Raw genomic sequence first — 22,564 nt, forward strand, 5'->3', positions numbered from 1 at the left:
TCCAATCTGGGTTTCATCAGACCAGAGAATCTTGTTTCTCATGGTCTGAGAGTCTTTAGGTGACTTTGGCAAACTCCAAACGGGCTGTCATGTGCCTTTTACTGAGGAGTAGCTTCCGTCTGTCCACTCTACCATTGGTGGAGTGTTGCAGAGATGGTTCTCTAGATCTCTGTCAGAGTGACCATCGGGTTCTTGGTCTCCTCCCTGACCAAGGCCATTCTCCCCCGATTGCTCGGTTTGGCTGGGCGGCCAGCTCTAGGAACAGTTTTGGTCGTTCCAAACTTCTTCCATTTAGGAATGATGGGAGCCACTGTGTTCTTGGATGCTGCGGAAATGTTTTGGTACCCTTCTCCAGATCTGTGCTTTGACACAATATTGTCTCGGAGCTCTATGGACAATTCCTTCGACCTCATGGCTTGGTTTTTCTCAGACATGCACTGTCAACTGTGGGACCTTTTTATAGACAGGTGTGTGCCTTTCCAGATTATGTCCAATCAATTGAATTTACCACAGGTGGACTCCAATCAAGTTGTAGAAATTGTCCCAGCGTCATCTGGGTTTGGCCAGGGTAGGCCATCATTGTAAATAAGAATTTGTTCTTAACTGACTTGCCTAGTAAATAAAACATTTAATAAAATCATCAGTGGAAACAGGATGCATTGGTTATTGTGTGTAGATTGATGAGAAAAAATATTTAATCAATTTTAGAATAAGGTTGTAATGTAACAAAATGTGGAAAAAGTCAAGTGGTCTGTATACTTTCTGAAGGCACTGTATATGGGGGATACAACCATCCCAGCTCTGCAGATTTTGCCTCGAAGAGACAGAATCATTAGATCACTTGTTTTGGTACTGCCCATATGTTGCTTGTTTTTGGTTGCAGGTTCAGGAATGGCTGAAAATTTTAGACATTTACTTGGAGCTAACTCCACAAATAACACTGCTGGGTGATTTGAAAATTCATAGTCAATCGATCAATATTCTAATAATATTCTTAGAATTTTTTTAAATCTTTCATTTACAATCTGTAGAAACAATCAGAATAGAAAGAATCAGAACTTTTGTGAAACATCAGTGGAAAAATATATGGCAGCTAGAAATCAAAACAGGATGGTCTTCAGAGATAGATTGGAGGGGTTGAGGGTAGCTGAAGGCTGGGACTAAAAACAAACAAAAGATAACGAATGTTACATCTCATTCAAAATCACGGATATTAATATGGAGTTGGTTCCCCTTTGCTGCTATAACAGCCGCCACTCTTCTGGGAAGGCTTTTCACAAGATATTGGAACATTGCTGCGGGGACTTGCCCTCACCTTGCCACGAGCAGTAGTGAGGTTGGGCACTGATGTTGAGCGATTAGGCCTGGCTCGCAGTCGGCATTGCAATTCATCCCAAAGGTGTTCAATGTGGTTGAGGTCAGGGCTCTGTGCAGTCCAGTCAATTTCTTCTACACCGATCTCGACAAACCATTTCTGTATGAACCTTGCTTTGTGCACAGGGGCATTATCATGCGTAAACAGGAAAGGGCCTTCCCCCAAACTGTTGCCAAAAAGTTGGAAGCACAGAATCGTCTAGAATGCCATTGTATGCTGTAGTGTTAAGATTTCCCTTCACTGGAACTAAGGGCCTAGCCCAAACCATTAAAAACAGCACCAGTCCATTATTCCTCCTCCACCAAACTTTACAGTTGGCACTATGCATTGGGGCAGGTAGCATTCTCCTAGCATCAGCAAACCCAGATTCGTCTGTCCGACTGCCAGATGGTGAAGCGTAATTCATTACTCCAGAGAACACATTTCCACTGCTCCAGAGTCCAATGGCAGCGAGCTTTACACCACTCCAGCCAGCCGACGCTTGGCATTGCGCATGGTGATCTTAGGCTTGTGTGCGTTTGTTCGGCCATGGAAACCCATTTCATGAAGCTCCTGAAGCTCCTGACATCCTGTGCTGATGTTGCTTCCAGAGGCAGTTTGGAACTCGGTAGAGAGTGTTGCAACTGAGTACAGATGGTTTTTACTCGCTACGCGCTTCAGCACTTGGCGGTCCCGTTCTGTGAGCTTGTGTGGCCTACCACTTCGCGGCTGAGCCGTTGTTGCTCCTAGACGTTTCCACTTCACAATAACAGCACTTACAGTTGACTGAGGGAGCTCTAGCAGGGCAGAAACTGACTTGTTGGAAAGATGGCATCCTGTGACGGTGACACATTGAAAGTCACTGAGCTCTTCAGTATGGGCCATTCTACTGCCAATTGTTGTTTATGGAGCTTGCATGGCTGTGTGCTCAATTTTATACACTTGTCAGCAATCCACTAATTTAAAAGGGTGTCCACATACTTTTGTATATAGGGTATACTGTGTTTGTAAAATGTGTATACAGTAGTATGTATAAGCTGGAAGAGAGAGTCTAAGTATTGTTGTCAATTAGTTTACTCCAGTTAGGGGAGTTGTGGGGTTAGGGGAAAAAGAGAACAAAAATATATTTAAAAAAACATATATATATATATATATATAAAATTATATATTTAGAAAAATATATATATATGGGAAATTGGAAATGATGCAGACAATTACATTGATAGAAGCCACATCTATCTGCAATATTAAAGCTGATCTACCCCCTAAAGAATATATATTACTATTGTGAAAGTATTCATACAGATATTCTACTAATAATTCTACTACAATGCTAACTAATCAACTGGACTTTTGTCAATATCAATTTCCGTTGGCTTTTAGAAGGCAAAATACAGTTTTGAAGACCTTAAAGGGAAATTTCACAATGTGAATTTAACCAATTAGTAGGCAATGCCTACTCGTAATTGGTTGAAATCACATGAAGCACACCAGATGATGCGGTGGAAAAACATATCTTCCTCTATCTTTTTGACTACAAAACATAGAAACGTGCCATTTTCACATATGTTGATGTTGGGGTAGTACTGGAGATGAAGAATATGAAGTAGAACATATTTGACATTTCCCTTTAATTACTTTTTTGTTATCTGCATTCATTTTAATCAGATCAATCAACCATTTCACACTTGAGGAAAACACGTCAATTTAATTAAGAAATCAGATTTCATGCAAGACAATGAAGCCATCATCCATTACACATACTATCCTGCAAATGATGTGCTACTTTCTACAGGGACGTGCATAATTATCTGGCTAAATGTGGATCATACACGGGCCACACCTCCCACGCTGAGGCAGGGTAATTGTGTTTCCATAGTGATGCAATTTGCTTCCAACACTTTGGAGATACCAGATTGGAATCATGTGATCATGGAACCATAGCTTCCAATCTCTGCTTCTTCTGAGGGAAAAGGATTTTCAAGCCATTCCTTATGATGATGGTTTACCACTTAGTTAAGACAGTGAAATAATGCAGCGCACAATGTATTCATAGCTGTTGGTCAATTCCAGTCTTCACCATTTGAGTGGGAAAACCCCCCAGATTAAGAGCATTGCTCATACTCACTCAGTACTAGGGATTAGGAAATACATTACATTGTGACTAAACAGAAGCACACATTTGGAGGGTTTAAGTGGAAAATGTCCAAATATTGCCTTTAATAACTCTCTTGGCTTGAACTTTGTCTCTCATTAGGAAAAACATTGCATACTATTGGAGATCAGAAGGTATTCACGTGTCTACGCCTGATTTATTTCTGAGGCCACCTGGGACAGTTTAAAAACAATGTCAAATGCTCATGGTAGAATGCTTGAAGATGTTCAAGACACTTCCTCTTTACTCTTAAATCACCCTTTATCACAGTGGTCTAAATGTCGTCATGAATATAAGAAGGCATTTTTCACATAAATATGAGCGGAGTATATCGGAGTTATCAGAAATAACAATGGCAATGCTCACATGATTGAAGGATATTCACCTGTTTTCTACCTGGGGCGGCAGGTAGCCTAGTGGTTAGAGCGTTGGACTAGTAACCGCAAGATCGAATCCCCGAGCTGACAAGGTAAAAATCTGTCGTTCTGCCCCTGAACAAGGCAGTTAACCCACTGTTCCTAGGCCGTCATTGAAAATAAGAATTTGTTCATAACTGACTTGCCTAGTTAAATAAAGGTAAAAAATGTAATAAACAGGACTGAGTATTGCATGACCTCACCCACATTAGAGCTCCAATACTAAGCATTATTTTACTACTTTGGAGAATTTAATGGTGTTATATCAGTGAAAATACTTATGTCAATGGCATGGTGATGAGGAGCCAATGCATTCTGAACATGGAGTTCTTTGTAGCCCCCTGTAAAGTTCTAGAATATCCACATTGAAGTAATGATTGTATACAAAAACAATATGTGTGGGCAGGAGTGTGGGTAGTCAGGAGTTAAAGGTTATACATATACAATATGGTTCCCTTTAGCTGCTAAGGCCAGACCCTGAGCAAGTGTGGGAAGGCCGGTTGTCATGGAAATAAGAGCAGCGTTTATGTATGTATCTTCACCTCTCTCTCTCAAAGTTCACAATATCCAAGGAGAAAACAAAACGATTAAAACATTTGAGAACAAATGTCTCAATACAAAATCAAATTCTCAATCATGTCAACCTCACAATCATCCATATAATGACAGCAAATTGATTAAGCTTTTAACTGGTAGAGCATTTAGGATATTTTTAGGCAGCAAATGATCTCTCATCATTATTGCCATAACCACTCTACCACTCACAAATGTTGGGACTACGCGAGCTCCGCCGATTCGGATGGACAGCAGGTGGCTTTTCTTCACGCCAGAAGAATCCTTAAAACCTCTCTTAAAACCTCTTCCCTCCCACGCAGACCTCTGCTCGATATCGAAGCGTTTTTCTATCGTGCAGGAGGGCTAGAGAAAAGCTCAAGCTCATGTAATTGAGGGAAATTAACTGTAGATGTGAATGTGTGCTACTTTGGGCTACTTCAGTTATGTGAGTGGAAGGCAAGCAAAGGAATTAACCATACCGTGTAAGGACCGTCTTGAGAGAAGGTATGAAAATACAACTTTTTTGGATTGTATTCATTTTTAATTAACGGTTGATTATAACATGCAACACATGTACTTCTCCGATTTAGGTGAATTCACTCTCACTTAACAGCTAGATACATTATTTCATGTCTATCAAAGATACCAACTTTGATAACTTGTACACAAGTTATAATATTGTAATTTGTAAGCATATTCTATGATTATACCACCAGTTGAAGACGTTCCACCCAGACCAGAGGAGCTCTCCATGACTGTATCGTATTCTGTGAAGAGAAAAAACATCATAAACAGGGTATCTTTTTCTTTGCATATTTTTTTGTTGCAGTTATTAAAAAGGGTACACATTTAAAAGTGACAATGAACTTGCCAGTAATAACTGAAATATTGTCCTGATTTGCTGTCAGTGTTTGGAGAAAAAAAGAACAACAGCTAATATCCTCCAGCATTGAAAAGGAAGAAGGGAGCTCCCAGAGCTGACACTGATAGCTCACTTGTTGATGCTCAGTATGTCTCTTAACCATTTATTGGGATTAGGGCTAGTTGTAATGATTCTGCTCTGCTAGGTTTATCACAGCCCCATGGTAGAATAGTGGCAGTGGTGGTGATGTAATGTCCACCAACAAAAAGAGAATTGGTTTTATATGAATGGTACAAATAGAGGACCAATTTCAAAAACTGAAGTTGCATTGTCATGTATTGCTATTTCCAGCCCTGGAACTGCTGCGGAGACTAATGTTGGCTAGGACAGTGGGGCATGGGTGGAATAGGTGGGGGTTAGACTGTACCTGCGATTGTCCCAGGGCTTTGTAGTTGTGTGTGTGCTGGTGGGCGGGTGGGTAGGGCAGAGCATGATTAAGAAGGTTAGGTCAGACGAGATGACAGACCTTTTCATGTCTGCCCGCTTATGAAATCAGCGAACCGTCACCTCCAGTCAATTTGCCCCTGACAGTAAGGCTAGACTGCATCTGTTGTATCTCTAGGCTTTGGACTGTTTGGAAAAGAAGCCCTGAACTAAACCATGAGTGGTGAGTATGCTATGCTTAAAGAGTATCCCACTGGGCACAGATGTCAGTTCAACATCTAGTTTTGATTTACATTTGGTTGAGTTGTCAGCTAACGTGAATTCAACATGAAATCATAAACAAAAATCACCATGTTATTGGATTTAGGTGAAAAGTTGGATAAAAAAATACTAAAATCCCATACATTGACAACTTTTTGCAAATCCAGTCAGTTTTCCACGTATATTTTTTTCTGTGGAAATGATGTGGAAACAATCTTGCCCAGTGGGATATTAAAGGTAAGGCAGATTGAGTCAGTTTGAAAAAAAGTGGGAGTTTAAGGGACCAGTTGATATTTTCAGCAAATTTTCTTGATATCCATTGTGTTGTTTGATTTTTGCTTCTTTGTTTACAAAACTTGTTGCATATAAAAGCTGTGATTTGCTTCTGGCTTTTACGTGTTAGAATCATACTGTAGTGTTGGTACTCTGTGTTCCTGCATATTTTAGCAGGATAGTTTGAAGAGGCTCAAGGCTTTCTTGTAAGTTAGGCATGAAATACCATCACCTTTTTAAGCCAACTTCTCCATACATACCATGGCAAGGCTAATGTAGGTTACCTGTGCCCTGGGTGGTGACATCCAGGGACTCGTCCAGTAAGAAATGCATGCAACTTTAATTTCAACCTGCAGCTTGCCAGCCTGCCAGGGTGCACACAGGGCATGTTCATTTGGGTGAAACATTCAGAACATTGCAGATATAAATATAATGTTGCCTATAGAGCTGCCAACGTCTATCAACCCCTACAAAAATGTCCATTAATTATAACCCACATAATAATTTACATGTCCTGTTTTTGCAGGATAATTTTTCCTGCTGTAGCTAACTGGCTCAAATTAAGATTCTACATCTGTAGTTGAATCGTCATTAGTTTCAAAATAATGCTTGTTTGCTGCCTGTATGCACCCCTTTGGGAGTAAAATCAACATTAAATCAAATCAAATTGTATTTGTCACATGTGCCGAATATAACAATACAAGACCTTACCATGAAATGCTTACTTGAAAAAGCCCTTAACCAACAATGCAGTTCAAGAAATAGAGTTAATAAAATATTTACTAAATATACTAAAGTAAAAAAAAAAAAATCGAAACAATCAAATAGTAACACAAATGTACATAACAATACAGAGTCAATGTACGGGGGTACAGGTTAGTCAAGGTCATTTGTAAAGTGACAATGCATAGATAATAAACAGCGAGTAGCAGCGGTGTAAAATCAAAGGGGGGGTGTAAATAGTCCAGGTGGCCATTTGATTAGTTGTTCAGCAGTCTTATGGCTTGCGGAACGAAGCTGTTAAGGAGCCTTTTGGTCCTAGACTTGGCGCTCTGGTACCGCTTGCCATGCGGTAGCAGAGAGAACAGTCTATGACTTGGGTGACTGGAGTCTTTGACAATTCTTTGGGCCTTCCTCTGACACCGCCTAGTATATAGGTCTTGGATGTCAGGAAGCTTGGCCCCATTGATGTACTGGGCCGTACGCACTACCCTCTGTAGCCCCTTATGGTCAGATGCCGAGCAGTTGCCATACCAGGCGGTGATGCAACCAGTCAGGATGCTCTTGATGGTGCAGCTGAATAACTTTTTGAGGATCTGGGGACCCATGCCAAATCTTTTCAGTCTCCTGAGGGGGAAAAGGTATTGTTGTGCCCTCTTCACGACTGTCTTGGTGTGTTTGGACCATGATAGTTTGTTGGTGATGTGGACACCAAGGAACTTGAAACTCTCGACCCGGTCCACTTCAGTCCCATCAATGTTAATGGGGGCCTGTTCGGCCCTCCTTTTTCTATAGTCCACGATCATCTCCTTTGTCTTGCTCACATTGAGAGAGAGGTTGTTGTCCTGGCACCACACTGCCAGGTCTCTGACCTCTTCCCTATAGGCTGTTGTCGATGATCAGGCCTACCACTGTTGTGTCATCAGCAAACTTACACGCACCCCTGAGCACGCACCCCTGAGAGGCTCCAGTGTTGAGAATCAGTGTGGCAGATGTGTTGCTGCCTACCCTTACCACCTGGGGCGGCCCGTCAGGATACAGTTGCAGAGGGAGGTGTTTAGTCCCAGGGTCCTTAGCTTAGTGATGAGCTGTGTGGGCACTATTTTGTTTAACACTGAGCTGTATTCAATGAACAGCATTCTCACATAGGTGTTCCTTTTGTCCAGGTGTGAAAGGGCAGTGTGGAGTGCGATTGAGATTGAATCTGTGAATCTGTTGGGGCGGTATGCGAACTGGAGTGGGTCTCGGGTTTCTGGCATGATGGTGTTGATGTGAGCCATGACCAACCTTTCGAAGCACTTTATGACTCGCGTCACTGGGCAGCTCGCGGCTGGGTTTCCCTTTCTAGTCCATAATATTTTTCAAGCCCTGCCACATCCAATGAGCGTTGGAGACGGTTTAGTACTATTATATCTTAGTCCTGTATTGACGCTCCTTGAAAGCGGACGCTCTAGCCTTTAGCTCGGTGTGGATGTTGCCTGTATTCCATGGCTTCTGGATGGGAAATGTACGTATGGTCACTGTGGGGACAGCGTCGTCAATGCACTTATTGATGAGCCCGGTGACTGAGGTGGTACACTCCTCAATGCCATTGGATGAATCCCGGAAAATATTCCAGTCTGTGCTAGCAAAACAGTCTTGTGGCATAGCATCCGCGCCATCTGACCACTTCCATATTGAGCGAGTCACTGTACTTCCTGCTTTAGGTTTTGCTTGTAAGCAGGAATCAGGAGGATAGAATTATGGTCACATTTGCCAAATGGAGGGCAAGGGAGAGCTTTGTATGCATCTGTGTGGAGTAAAGGTGGTCTAGAGTTTTTTTTTTCCTCTGGTTGCACGTGACATGCTGGTAGAAATGATGTAAAACGGATTTAAGTTTGCCTGTATTAAAGTCCCTGGCCACTAGGAACGCCGCTTCTGGATGAGCATTTCTTGTTTTCTTGTTATAAGGACATATTAGGTGAATTTCCTGGGATTAGTTATATGATATGGCTTAGAACAGGCCCTTACCATACTGGAAGGAGCAGTGAGGGAATCAGATACACTACTTGTCTTATAGGATTGCCTTGGACCAGGTAGGATGATAGGATCATCACTCAGAAAATAACTCATATTTAAATGCAGAGCTGTGATACTGCACTGTATGTATTTGTCATGCATTTCATCAACGCTCATCCAGTACTGTTTGAGTATTAGCAACAACCATCAGGTTCTTGAGTGTTCTTTTGCAATCGATTTTAATAATTTTCTGACTTCAGTGTTGCTGAATTGATATTAATATGTCCAACCAACTCCTCTATCAAGCAGTCATGTACACTTCATATACATTTTTCCTTCACTGCATTATAACAGAATGCTTATGGTCTCCTCCATCTCCTCTCCTCCAGTTTCACAGGAAACCTGCCTCCTGGACCAGGTGCTGGAGCTGATTATGAATGAGAAGCCCACCAACACCACCAGCCTTTTCCTGAACGAGGACGCCGACAAGCCCTCCCTCCCTGAACAAGGCCTCTGGCGGTGGCTACATAGGGCCATGCAGAAGAGAGTGGCCAGTGCCAAGGACACGATGAGCTCCATCACTAAGGAGAGCGTCAATGGCTTCCTGAGACGCAACCTCTTTGTCCTCCTCACCATCGCAGCAGTGGCTCTGGGCAAGTGGACAAAATACTTTGTTACTGTCTTATTGGAGTTAGGGCTAAGGTGATGTTAAGAGCTAAGGTTATGGTTAGTTTGTTGGTTGTTTGTTAATAGTTAATACAATATTAATTTTTAAAAACTATAGTAATTGCAGTGTTATTACACAGGCATATGAGCTGCAGCCCCCAAGTGTAGACTCCTGTGTCAAGAAGACTTGAAATACATACAGTATTCTTCATCAATGATCCAGCCTTTATATCATGTCTCCTGTGTGTGTATCCAGGTGTCATGCTGGGTTTCGCCCTGCGGCCCCACAACCTGACCCTCAGGGAGATCAAGTACTTTGCCTTCCCTGGAGAGCTGCTGATGAGGATGCTGCAGATGCTGGTTCTGCCTCTCATCGTCTCCAGCCTGGTCACAGGTAGCTGGTCACAGGAGTACTGCTTCCTTAGCATCATTATAATTATTTGCAATTACAGTATGTATTGCTTTTGTCAAACTCAAAGTGATTTACATTTCATGGAGATCTCTCACCCCTTCTGCATGTTTTTATTTTACATTTTCCATACTTCTTGCTATTTTGAGTTCAAAGTTAGTTGGTACAGTAATAGTCTTGTGGTAGCAGCTAGAGTATTAATGAGAAAATTATGAACTTTGTCTTGTCTTGCAGGTATTTCCTCTCTGGACAGCAAAGCGTCTGGGAAGATGGGAATGCGGGCTGTGGTTTATTACATGGTGACCACCCTCATCGCGGTCTTCATTGGCATCGTCATTGTGATTGTCATAAAACCAGGGAAAGGCCATAGGGACAGTCCAGTGGCCTCTAGCGGTACCATAGAGCCGGTACAAGCAGCTGACGCCTTCCTGGATCTCATCAGGTAAGTAACTATTGTAGGATCCCAGTGACAATAAGTCAATAGAAGATATTAATAATTGGTTGTCCTTTATTCACTGTGATAATAGTTCTGCATTGTTTATCTTTCAGGAACATGTTCCCACCAAATTTGGTGGAAGCCTGTTTCAAGCAGGTAAGGGAATTCACTTGCCAATTGATCAAGCAGCTATTCTTCAATACACTGTGTTAAAATGCTTACTCACCAAATAAATTGTTAAGGACTGATACTCTTTACTTATACAATACATACATGTATTCAATGCCTGCACTGTTTCCACCAGTACAAAACAGTCTACAAGAAGACCATTTACACCAAGAAAGTGACCGTTACCCTCAACCTGACTGACTCCCTAAACGCTACAGAGGCTGCCTTGGCTGCTAACATGAGCAGAGTCCTGCAGACCATCCAGGTGGGTGACACATCGGTGGTGGGGTGACTTACCCCAATGTAAAGTCCTTTGGGGGAACAAGTGCTACAGTTACTTTGGATAAGTGTAAATGTGATGTGATGTGAAGGGGCTGTTCTGCTCCAGGAGACAGTGGTGGAGACGATCCCAGTGTCTGGTTCCTCTAACGGGGTGAACGCCCTGGGATTGGTGGTGTTCTCCATGTGCTTCGGCCTGGTCATCGGCAGCATGAAGCAGCAGGGACAGGCTCTCAGGGACTTCTTCGACTGCCTCAACGAAGCCATCATGCGCTTAGTGGCCATAATCATCTGGTTAGTAGTCAGATTAGTGGTTGCAAAGTAACGTGTTAATGTACTCGTAAATGCTTTTACCATTACTTCTCACATACAGTATATATCTCAAAACAGTTGCTTTCGGGGGAATTGTTGTGTTAGGTAGAGTGTGGGCTATCCTACAAATATCTCCCCATCAGGTACGCTCCAGTGGGCATCCTGTTCCTGATAGCAGGTAAGATCGTGGAGATGAAGAATCTGGCCGAGGTGGGAGGTCAGCTGGGGATGTACACGGTGTCTGTCATCGTGGGTCTGCTCATCCACGGCCTCTTCGTCCTGCCCCTGCTCTACTTCCTGGTCACCAGGAAGAACCCCTACACCTTCATCGCTGGCCTGCTGCAGGCCCTCATTACTGCCCTGGGGACGTCCTCTAGGTGGGTGTAGGAACAGATTCAGGGTCAGATGTAGCTAATTCATTGCCCTGGGGATATCCTCTAGTTCAGTGGTTATCCGGTCCTCCAGTAACCCAAACAGTGCACACTTTTGTTGTAGCCCCAGACAAACTCACCTGATTCAACTCATTGAGGGCTTGAAGATTGGTTGACAAGTGGAATCAGGTGTGCTTGTCCGGGGCTACAACAAAAATGTGTGCTGTTGGAGGTACTCGAGGATTGGAGTTGGGAAACACAGCTAGTTGTTGTTTGGAGCATTATGATCTCATAACGTCCTCTATTCTCTGCCACCCTGCCATAGCTCTGCCACCCTGCCCATCACCTTCCGCTGTCTGGAGGAGAACAACCGTGTGAACAAGAGAGTGACACGCTTCATCCTGCCCGTAGGTGCCACCATCAACATGGATGGCACTGCCCTCTACGAGGCTGTGGCAGCCATCTTTATTGCTCAGGTCAATGACATGGAACTCAACTTTGGCCAAATCCTCACCATCAGGTAAGTGTTAAGACCATTCATCTGATAAGCCACAATGCTATCAATGAGCTAGACCTTCAACTATGAAGTTATTTTTAAGAATAAAGTTAATTTTAACAATACATATTTGTTTAAATCTCAACTTGGAAAGGATATACGAAAGCATATTAGCTAATTTTGTAACTCCATTAAGAGGAGACTCATAACTCATAACAATGAGTTTTCGTGGTTTTGATGAGATGGATTTTGTGGTCTCTGCCGAACTTCTCCATGCTGTTGGCTTTCTTCTATTGACTTCACAACCCAAGATGGATTACCTCTACCATGGAGTGTTGATTTAGCTCAGGGATGGACAACTCCAGTCCTTGGGGGCCAGAGTGGTGTCACACTTTCCCCCCCATCCCTAGCAAACACAAATAAAAAAATCACATGCTTCATAATAAACAGGTATAGACTAACAGCGAAATTCTTACTTATAGGTCTTGTTCTAACAATGCAGTTAAAGATATACAAAAAAGTATTTTTATAGTCACAAAAGGAATAAATGCACAGTGAATAACAATAACGAGTAAAAATAACATGCTATATACACAGACTACCAGTACCGAATCGATGTGCAGGGGCACAAAGTAAATGAGGTAGCTATGTACATATACTATAGGATGGGTAAAGTGACTAGGCAACAGGATAGATAATAGACAGTAGCAGCAGCATATGTGCAAGAATATGCTAATTTAAGAGATGGCTAGTCATTATTAGCAGATACATTATGGGACACAGGTCAAGTTATTATCGGCGTGCAGCGGTTAGTCTATAACCATGTCCTCCCAGATCAGCATTAAGTATTTTTCACACATCACTCACCACCGATTCCCTAATGCAATGTGTGTTTCTCTTTCTTATTAAATGGTGCCATCCCTCCACAGTATCACAGCAACAGCTGCCAGCATTGGAGCAGCAGGCATCCCGCAGGCTGGTCTGGTTACCATGGTGATTGTATTGACATCGGTGGGACTGCCCACAGAGGACATAACGCTGATCATTGCTGTGGACTGGTTCCTGTAAGTCTGCCTAAATGTCACTGTAAGGCCGCCACCCCACTATAACAGAGAACAGATCCCCCTGAAAGGTTGGACATGCATTATGCGCATCAGATTATTGATGAACTGTTAACAACTAGCCCTCTCTAATGTTGTGGTGTGGTATACGCTTTTCTGCATGCCTCATAGTTGGATTTACACACAATGGTTATAATTTTTTTTATTTTTATAACTTGTGGATGGATTACTCCAAGGATTGCATTGTGTTTTTGTGTGGCTGTGCAGAGGTTGACACCCTGAGGGGGGTGGGGTGGTGTGGGGTGGGGTGGGGTGGGGTGTGGTGTGGTGTGTGTGTGTGTGTGTGTGTGTGTGTGTGTGTGTGTGTGTGTGTGTGTGTGTGTGTGTGTGTGTGTGTGTGTGTGTGTGTGTGTGTGTGTGTGTGTGTGTGTGTGTTTGTGTAAGTAAAATAATGTCTGTGCTTTATAATGTATGTACCTGTGCAGGGACCGACTGAGGACCACTACCAACGTGCTGGGGGACTCTCTGGGGGCGGGCATCGTGGAGCACCTGTCACGCCAGGAGTTGCAGAGCCATGATGTTGAGGTGGGCAACTCAGTGATCGAAGAGAACGAAAAGCCCTACCAGCTCATCTGCCAGGAGAACGACTCAGTGAAGCACCACAACAGTGAGACCCCCATGTAGGGGTCAGGATAGGGGAATTTATAGGCCCAGTCTGAAAACAACCACTAGCCTCTACTGTACTTCTTATTTTAGTCAATGCCACTCCAACATTGCTCAATCTAATATTTATATATTTCTTAATTCCATTATTTTACTTTTAGATTAGTGTGTATTTTTGTTAGATACTACTGCACTGTTGGAGCTAGGAACACAAGCACTTCGTCACACCCATAATAACATCTGCTAAATATGTGTATGTGACCAATACAATTTGATTTGATTTTCAGTGTTTGTGGATATGGAAGAACTGGATACAGTAGATGTAAACAATATGGGGAAAGATATTGGATTCCTAGGTTGAGCCATCACCAAATTGCTAACACCTATCTGGTTAACTTCAGATCTGCAAACACTCTAGGGATAGTGGTTTGGCATTGTTTTGACACTCTTAACCATATCACCAACTCTTTTGGTAATTTCAGTCCAAATCTGAGTCCATGGATACACTGTATACTCTACAGGACACTGATGAAAGAACTGGACAGGTGAAATCACATTTTCCATAGATATCTAGCTACCATATTGATTTCACTTATCCCATGTTTTCATATCAGTAGAGAACACTTTAGACTGTTATGTACTCAGTATCGGATTAATTTACATGAACAAGAAAATTATTGCCATTTTAAATATGTGAATAAATGGAAAATCCATTCCTATACTCACCATCACGTAGCTGGTTTTGTTGCATGGCTTGAATTTTTATTATATTTTGACACTTTTAGCATCATTGATGTAATCAATTTGAGTTTATAGCAGCCTCAGTTGCACTTCTGTAGTTGGTGGTTGTTGTTTTTATTGCGAATCTACCTCTAATATAATTCAAGTGTACATTATGCTTTCTCTTAAGCCATTTGATTTTCTGCCCCAAACATTACCTAGAGGAAATGTTGTAGGCCTATCATATTATCCATGCTACCAACTTTGATAACCAGTTTTTCAACAGTTTTGAAAACAAACACTGAAGTATTGTCATCAGTTTTGATATAATGTACATCAGTGTGAATGTATACTATATATTTGTATGGATATCTGTAATAATATTGTACACTTGGGTGATTTCTATGTTACTTATTGAGATAAATTGGGGTTGTTAGACTTAAATTTTTTGAAAACAATATTGGTAACAAAGATTTATTTTCAGTGTTTCTTAACTGAACATATGTTGGTACTAGTGCACTGTTATTTTAACACAAGTCACTCAAGACTGAAGTATGTGAAATGTTGATATCATTGGGGGTGTTGTACGTTGCTGTACATTGTAAAGATGGAGAAATATTGACAAAAGGATGTCGTATGGGCTACTGTATTAGTTTATATGTTTTCCCCCAATGTTCCTGGTTGTTTGAGTGTTTTCAGACCATGCGAGAATTGAATGTACATTTGGTCCATTTGTAGAATATGAGCAGGGAGATCTAAGTAGATTTCTTGACTAAAATAACTAAAATGCTCACTAGATATTCCCTTTCCTTGATGCTGTAATCTTACATGGTCATTTCAGTTAATTTCAATACAACATCCAGTGCTTTATGGATGCACGCACTTCCGTTCATTTATGATTATGGCTTTTCTCTTTTATTTGACTGTGGGAAAATAAGTGGAAAAATGTTATGCCTAAAGCAGTTACATGTATATACATAATTTAAATGCAATTAAGTTCAATGTTAAAGAGGCATTCCAGAGGATTTGAAAACAATCTAGTTATTATAAACCCTCTGCAGTCCTAACATTTTTACCTGGCATCATTTAGTGCACGAGATACGCGCTCATTCATGTCATGTAGCCTAATTTGTGCCTCTTGTTTTACGTATTAAATAGTTGATTTATGTTTTCGTGAGATGGTTTACATTTTGATGGCTTTAGTATTTTGATGGAAGAATATGAAAGTTGCAACAAATAAATGTCTCAGGAATTGACAACAATTGTGTGAGTCTGTAGGCTGTGATAAGTGTGGTCGAGAGAGACAGAAGCCTTGTTTGTACCTGGTGCTTTTGTGCTCACATTTGTAGACAGGTGTATACACTCAAAACACACATTCTGATCTGATTGTTTTCAGATCTTCCTGACCACCAACGGAGGTAGTCAGGCACGCACTGTGTCTGGATATCTCACAGGTGTAGACAGATCTGGACAGTAAAGCCATTTAAGCATCATTATCCTTCCTTCTAAAATCATTGACAGCTGGCACCATTGACTTATGACATCAATATGTGTCTTAAAATAAATAAATATTATTTTGGAAGAATATCTGTCAAATAATATGCATACAGGGAGGGACCAGGAACTCTGGTCACAATCCAAACACAGTGGAGGGATAAGAGACACATTTTACTACCATGTGTAGACGCATATCTGAAAATGTGGGCACAATCAGAATGTGGACAAGATCAGGACCAAGGATGCATGTTAGTGTCAGGTATTAATGAGTCTATTCAGACAGCGAGAGATTCTCCAGGAGATTCCTGTTCTTTTGGTTGATCTGAGGAGATCGTGTAATAGCATGGCTGTATTCTTAATGCACAGAAAATGGCTACCCCTGGTGGAGAATCTCCTGTTTTTGTCTCTGATTCACCATGGATTCTTCCTCCGACCAGTCTAAACTGCAGTACTGAACACCTGCGGTGCATTCCAGCTGGCTTCACACGTACAGTACTGCCTCTCATTGAGTAAAGCCTCCACATTTTTGCCAGTTATGTGGTCTAAACCTTTAGGTAGTGATATGGTGTCAAACTGTCTTTGTTGAAATTAACAAACTGTCAAATGGAGTGCCAGAGCAGCTTTGGGCGTCTCAAACAGTGTTGAGTCAGAAGCTCAATGCTATGGGAAGCATTAATCAACTTTTATCTGGGAGTGAAGATGCTTGGCACCTCAACATCAAACCGAGTGCATCCACCCAGACACAGTAAACAGAAGCAGCGTGTGGTTTCAGCCAGAGGGGAACCAACGCTGTCTCTCTGGGCGACTCAGTTTCGTTCCAAACTATTAATACAGCAGTTATTCTGCTTGTTTTATACCAGTACCTTTGAGAACTGTACCTATAAGAAAAATCATAGGGTAACCTACTTTAACCAATGTATACAAAACAATATCAATATTTAGGTGTTCCTAATGTTTGGTATACTCAGTGTATATAAGCACACGGATACTCTGAGTAACCCACTGTGTCCTGTGTAGTCCAGCAGTTAAAGCCTCTGACCCCGGCGCACATGTATGTCAGCATAGGTTAGAATCCGGCCCACTGCCCCTCGACTCCCCCTCCCCCAGTCTTTACTATCTCTTCAATAAAGCAAAAAAATTACAAAAATATACCTTAAAAAAGTAAAGAACCCACTGACCTATAATATAGACTTTTGAAGAAAGAGCCTATGTGGCAATAAGACGCAACGAGGAGGAAAATCTAACTCTTTCAGGTTAATTTATTTATAAAAGATCCACTGAAGATGTGTTTAAACATACAGTGCATTTTTCTAAATAACATTGTGTTTCAGGCGAGAACAAGCCGTCTATGAAGTTGAACAGCCATACATAGATGGTGAAGACCGTTTTCTCGGAATAAAGAGTAATCAGAAATACTTGGCAAATACTTTGGCATAGTTAGCGACAGTGTGTAAAAGACATTTAGCTATATATCAAAACCTCTCATGGACTCCGCAATGTATGGCGATGACAGCTCAGCCACTACACACTCCCAGCCAGATAGATAGTGACACGAGACGACTGGAGAGTCAGCAAGCTTGGCTGAGTTAGGATGAGAAGCCGCTGGAAGTTTACTTGGCCTGCAATGACGAGAGATAGTTCAGTTCAATACATCTTTATTGTCCCCAAAGGGCAATTTAAGTGCAGCATAAATTTCAGACACTAAGTTTATGCGGAGAAAATACAGTACAATATTGCTGGAGTAAAATGATAAACAGCTGTCACCTATGACAATAATTCTCCTTCTGTGGTAACAGCAACCTCACACTCATTCCACATGGAGGGCATCCCACCCATCCTTCTTATCCTGAGAGAGAAAAGTGTGGAAAATCATTGTCTATGGTGACATAATCAGGGAGAACAACTACAGCACACGTTTCAAGAATGCTAACATTACCACTCTCTCTAATAAAGCCATTTGGATGTACAGGATGGATTTAATCTCTCCCACCATAGGAATGTTTATGTAGTATTTTAAAGTAGTATACGTAACTGCAATGTGCGTTAGATTAAAATGAGCCCTATGTGTATAAACAAGGTGCATATTTCCCACCTCCGACATGACTGGCAGGTTGCCATGAGGGTGGAGCCACATGGTTCTATGTGCTTTGGTCCTCTGCCTCTGGAGCAGCTTCCTCAGTAACCTCTTGGCCCTTCTATCTCTGGGGTCAGCACACTTCACCGCCTTCTTGGTGTACAGTCTGCAGCCACAACAGATAAAGAACATTCACCAAGCCAACTTTTCAAATGAAACATACAGAACACACTATAGATATGGAGCATGGTTTCAAGAAAGCATTCTCTGAACCAAAGCTTCAACAAAGTTGGCTAGCGAGGCATCTTTTCTTTTTATGTCTTGTTATTCCCACATATTTCCTTCCTCACATCCCTGGCAATTATAGTAGAATCTGAGCCATAACAACATGACCTGGATAGATGACAATGCCTCACATCTCTGAGAGAAACATTTTCTATGTCTGCAGGTTGCTTGGAGATAGTTGGAATACTTGCATGATGGCTTGTATGCTGCAGTCTGGCCCCTCCGTCTGCACTTCAAACCTCAGCACGTCTTTGGTGCGCACGTTCCCCTGGGAGTACTGCATACAGCACTGAACGTCTCTCTGCATCTGTACCCCATCACCTGAGAGAAAGAGGGAGAGAGAGAGGAAGTGAGGGGGAGAGAGACATACCCTTATGTCAGACTCGTCAAAGCACACTTATAGTATATGAAGGCTGATTGCTATTGGCTCATAAGGAGGGTTGTTATGATAGATATGAGCTCAAATAGCAAATATTTTTGTAGGAATGCAAGGCATTTCATTGCACTGTTCTATACAGTATAGTTGGACTATGCAAGGTTAATATGTAATGGTTGCTCTTGTTGACAGGATATGTAATATTGTGTACAGACAGAGTCAGGAGTATTGCACACCCCCTATACACACAAGAATGCCAGAGGAATTAGCTAGATCATCCCATGATCCCCAACAATGTACTGTTATGCCAGTGGCACTGTGACTACATGACAAGCCTTTTCATCCAATCAGAGTGAGTAAACACAGTAACATTAGCCGAGATAACAGTTACCATATGCATGTCATATAAAAGCTGCTCTGAACCTTGTCATATATTATCATTGACATCATCTATCACTTTTTCCCATGAAAGTCTATGAGGTATTCAGTTAGCTTGTTATTAGCATTCAAGGTTTTGATGTGAAATCATTGTCTTCCTGCATTCTAGCCCTCTGTTTACATCCATGGCTCTCCCTGCTGCTGCTCCAGTATTGGCTCTATTCCCCTCCCCTCCCTCTCTCCTCTAGCTTCATCTCCTTCGCCATCACTTCCCTGCTAAACTGGCTCCCAGCAGGGTGCATACTGCTGACGGTCTAGTGTAGGTGTTATTGTGTCTTACCTTCCACTGCGTCCAGGAGAACGACAGTCAGAGAAATAACAGTCACAGTCTGCAGCAGAAACATGGTGAGCCTGACAGGGAAGTTATCCGCTGTATTACCTTCCCCTCTATTGCCGTGTCTCTTATATTTCTCCCTCCCTCCTTTTCACTCTCCCTCCCTCACACTCTCCCTCAAACACACACACTCTTCCCCTCCCTCTCCCTCATCCTCCAGTGCCCCACTCACTGTGTTCATTTCTGTCTTTCCCACTCTTCAAAAGGTGCTTTCCAAAATAAAGCTCTTAAAATAATTCAGATTTATGGCATTCTCTAATGCAGTCATGAAAAGTGATCTACCTTGTTGTAGGTGTGTCCCACTGCTATGTTATGACCCACTGCTTGAGCAAAATACATCAGTGGAAGCTGCTGAGGGGAGGACGGCTCATAATGGCTGGAACGGAGCAAATGGAATGGTATCAAACACATGGGAACCACGTGTTTGATACCATTCCAACTAATCCGTTCCAGTCATTACCACGAGCGAGTCCTCCCCAATTAAGGTGCCACCAACCTCCTGTGCAATACAGGGAACACCACAAAGCCTGTGATACACTACTTATAAGACAAATGTTACAGTGTACTGCACAGGAGGTTGGTGGCTCCTTAATTGGGGAAGGCTCGTGGTAGTGGCTGGAACAGAATCGTATCAAATACATCAAACACATGGTTTCCATGTGTTATCTGCCATTCCATTTGTGCCGTTCCAGCCATTATTATGAGCCGTCCTCCCCTCAGCAGCCTCCACTGGTGTACTGTAATACATTCATGTGGTTTTTATCCGTGCATATGACTAAGGCATCAATAATACCGACATGGTTCAAAATACAAGGAAGTTACACGCAGCCTGTTTCCAAAACCAACCACCACCGTACGCTTGAAGGCTTTAGCTTATCTGTGGTTCAAGCATCAACAATTCACATTATTAAAGAGTGAGTTGAACCAACAGCAGCAGGATGTGATTACCAGGAGAATACACAAGTATTAGGTGTGTCTGCTCCTGTTATGGTTTTCATTTAAACTAAATATGTTAAAAACAGATGTCAATAGTCAGACGATGACATAAAACGGCAACCAGCTCTCTACCATTAGACAGATCACAAGATTATGATAAATATTGAAAACAGGAGCTGATCTGCCAGACTAATGTACATTATAGCTTCCATAGTCTCAACTGTGACAGACTTTGCATAGAAGCTTAATTCTAACATTCTCAATACAACACCTCACAACCTTGTCAAGAGGTTTGGACCTCTCTTGGTGTAATGGCAAAGGTCTTGGACTGACAAATGCAAGTCCCAGAAGGCTACCCCATGAATTTACAACATTTGGTGTCAGAAATGGGATGCATCGTGCTGCCCACGAGAGCATCCAAAGTGTAATAGAAAAAGTTGGCAAGTGCATTACTTAATTGCCTTTAGGACCCGTGTGGGACAAGCCCCCAAATTCACGACTATAACTAAATAATAAAATGTAAAATGGCTTATGTTAGAGGAAATGGATAGAAAGTTAACGCTGGTTGGCGTTTGAGGATTGAATCACCCGGAGACCCAGAGTGGTGTCTTTGGGAAGAGACCGTTTGCTTTGGCAGGTTGGGTGTCATTAGAACCCAGCTGATGCTCCCTACGATGTCAGAAACCTCCCTTCTAACCAAGCAATGAAACTATTGCAGAATTACAGCACATTCTCTAATGCCTTTGGTATTCAATTAAATAAACAAGGTTGAAAAAGGAAGTGGAAGGAATGCTATAAAAATATTTGATACATAAAATATACACAAAGTTAAAACTGAACAAATGAAATAAAACCCTTGTCTGAAAAACAAACAAAAAACTGGAGAGAAAAAAACCTTTTGGACAAGAAAACCCAAATAACATTAGTCTTTTAATTTTGAGACTGAATACCCACTGTTTAATGTACCTTAGAATAAATGCTTCCAGTGAATACAAGGAAGTGTTAAGCTATTAACTACTGTAACGTTAAGACACTTCATATCTTGTTTTGTATTTTACAGCAGTAGCTACTGGAAATGTATTGTTCTATATAATTATGTAGTTGTACAAAGGCATAATACACACTTGGAGAGAATTCCAAATTCAATGAATAGTCAACGTGGTAAAACACACCGCCAATGAATACAGGAAAAATTATGCTTTAAATCCCTGCTGAACGATGGGATTTAGGTAGTGGCATTTATTAAGATGACAAGGCCACAGTGTAATCCCTACTGTGTGCATACCTGAGCCCTGGAAGTGAAACTATGCAGTCTGTTGAGGGGTGTGGAGGGGGCAAGAATTCAACCCTTAAGAAATCAGGTTTGGAATATTTCAGCTGCAAAAACATACCTTCCCCATTACTCCAGTCTGCTCCTGAGCCAAACACATTTCATGCATATCTTTGGGGCGATTAATAGATCATTGTAAAAGTATTTAAAAAAACAAGTGACTGTAAATCCACCTATGAAGTCATGGACTACACCAGTGTTCCTCTTTGAGGAGGTAGAGAGCCGGAGGAGGGATAAGTATGTCCTGGGGATGTTGTAGGGCAAGGATAACTATACCTGTGGTCCAGGCCAGAGCTGTTTAACCCAAAAGAGTGTTATTAACTAGGCAAGTCAGTTAAGAACAAATTCTTATTTACAATGACGGCCTAGGAACAGTGGGTTAACTGCCTTGTTCAGGGGCAGAACGACAGATTTTTACCTTGTCAGCTCAGGGACTCGATCTAGTGTTAAGTTAGGTTTCAGGGGGCACATCTTTGAGATATATAATTTATCAAGCACATAAAATTTGGTATGGAATGTCTGGAACTGTGTGAATGAATGGGTGATTATAGTCATTTTAGGACATGGTCTTCTCTACAACTTCCTGAAGATTGATCACTTTTAATCAGCTTTATGCCCTAATTTAAAAGTTGTTTCACAGTTCTTTATGTTCTGATCTTGTAAAAAGCATGAGTT

The 22,564-nt window shown here is 41.8% G+C and overlaps 1 protein-coding gene across 3 annotated transcripts; it reads left to right on the forward strand.

The window, feature by feature from the left end:
• The first annotated feature begins 4,553 nt into the window (after positions 1-4,553).
• Positions 4,554-15,796, forward strand: LOC139539678 (excitatory amino acid transporter 1-like). 3 transcript variants are annotated; one of them, XM_071342847.1, is made up of 13 exons: positions 4,554-4,984; positions 5,197-5,276; positions 5,965-6,009; positions 9,428-9,691; positions 9,961-10,098; positions 10,348-10,555; positions 10,663-10,705; positions 10,854-10,982; positions 11,109-11,290; positions 11,452-11,685; positions 12,005-12,199; positions 13,105-13,239; positions 13,722-15,796. In XM_071342847.1, exons 3-13 carry the CDS (start codon positions 6,003-6,005, stop codon positions 13,918-13,920), a joined length of 1,734 nt encoding a protein of 577 aa, XP_071198948.1. In that variant the 5' UTR covers positions 4,554-4,984; positions 5,197-5,276; positions 5,965-6,002; the 3' UTR covers positions 13,921-15,796. The 3 variants fall into 3 exon arrangements, with proteins under 3 accessions (XP_071198948.1, XP_071198947.1, XP_071198949.1); XM_071342846.1 differs by having other exon boundaries at positions 4,557-4,984; positions 11,106-11,290; XM_071342848.1 differs by lacking the exon at positions 5,965-6,009 and having other exon boundaries at positions 4,560-4,984; positions 11,106-11,290.
• Positions 15,797-22,564: the final 6,768 nt, after the last annotated feature.

The sequence above is a fragment of the Salvelinus alpinus genome, chromosome 15, assembly GCF_045679555.1.
Source record: "Salvelinus alpinus chromosome 15, SLU_Salpinus.1, whole genome shotgun sequence".
In the NCBI taxonomy this organism is placed as follows: domain Eukaryota; kingdom Metazoa; phylum Chordata; class Actinopteri; order Salmoniformes; family Salmonidae; genus Salvelinus; species Salvelinus alpinus.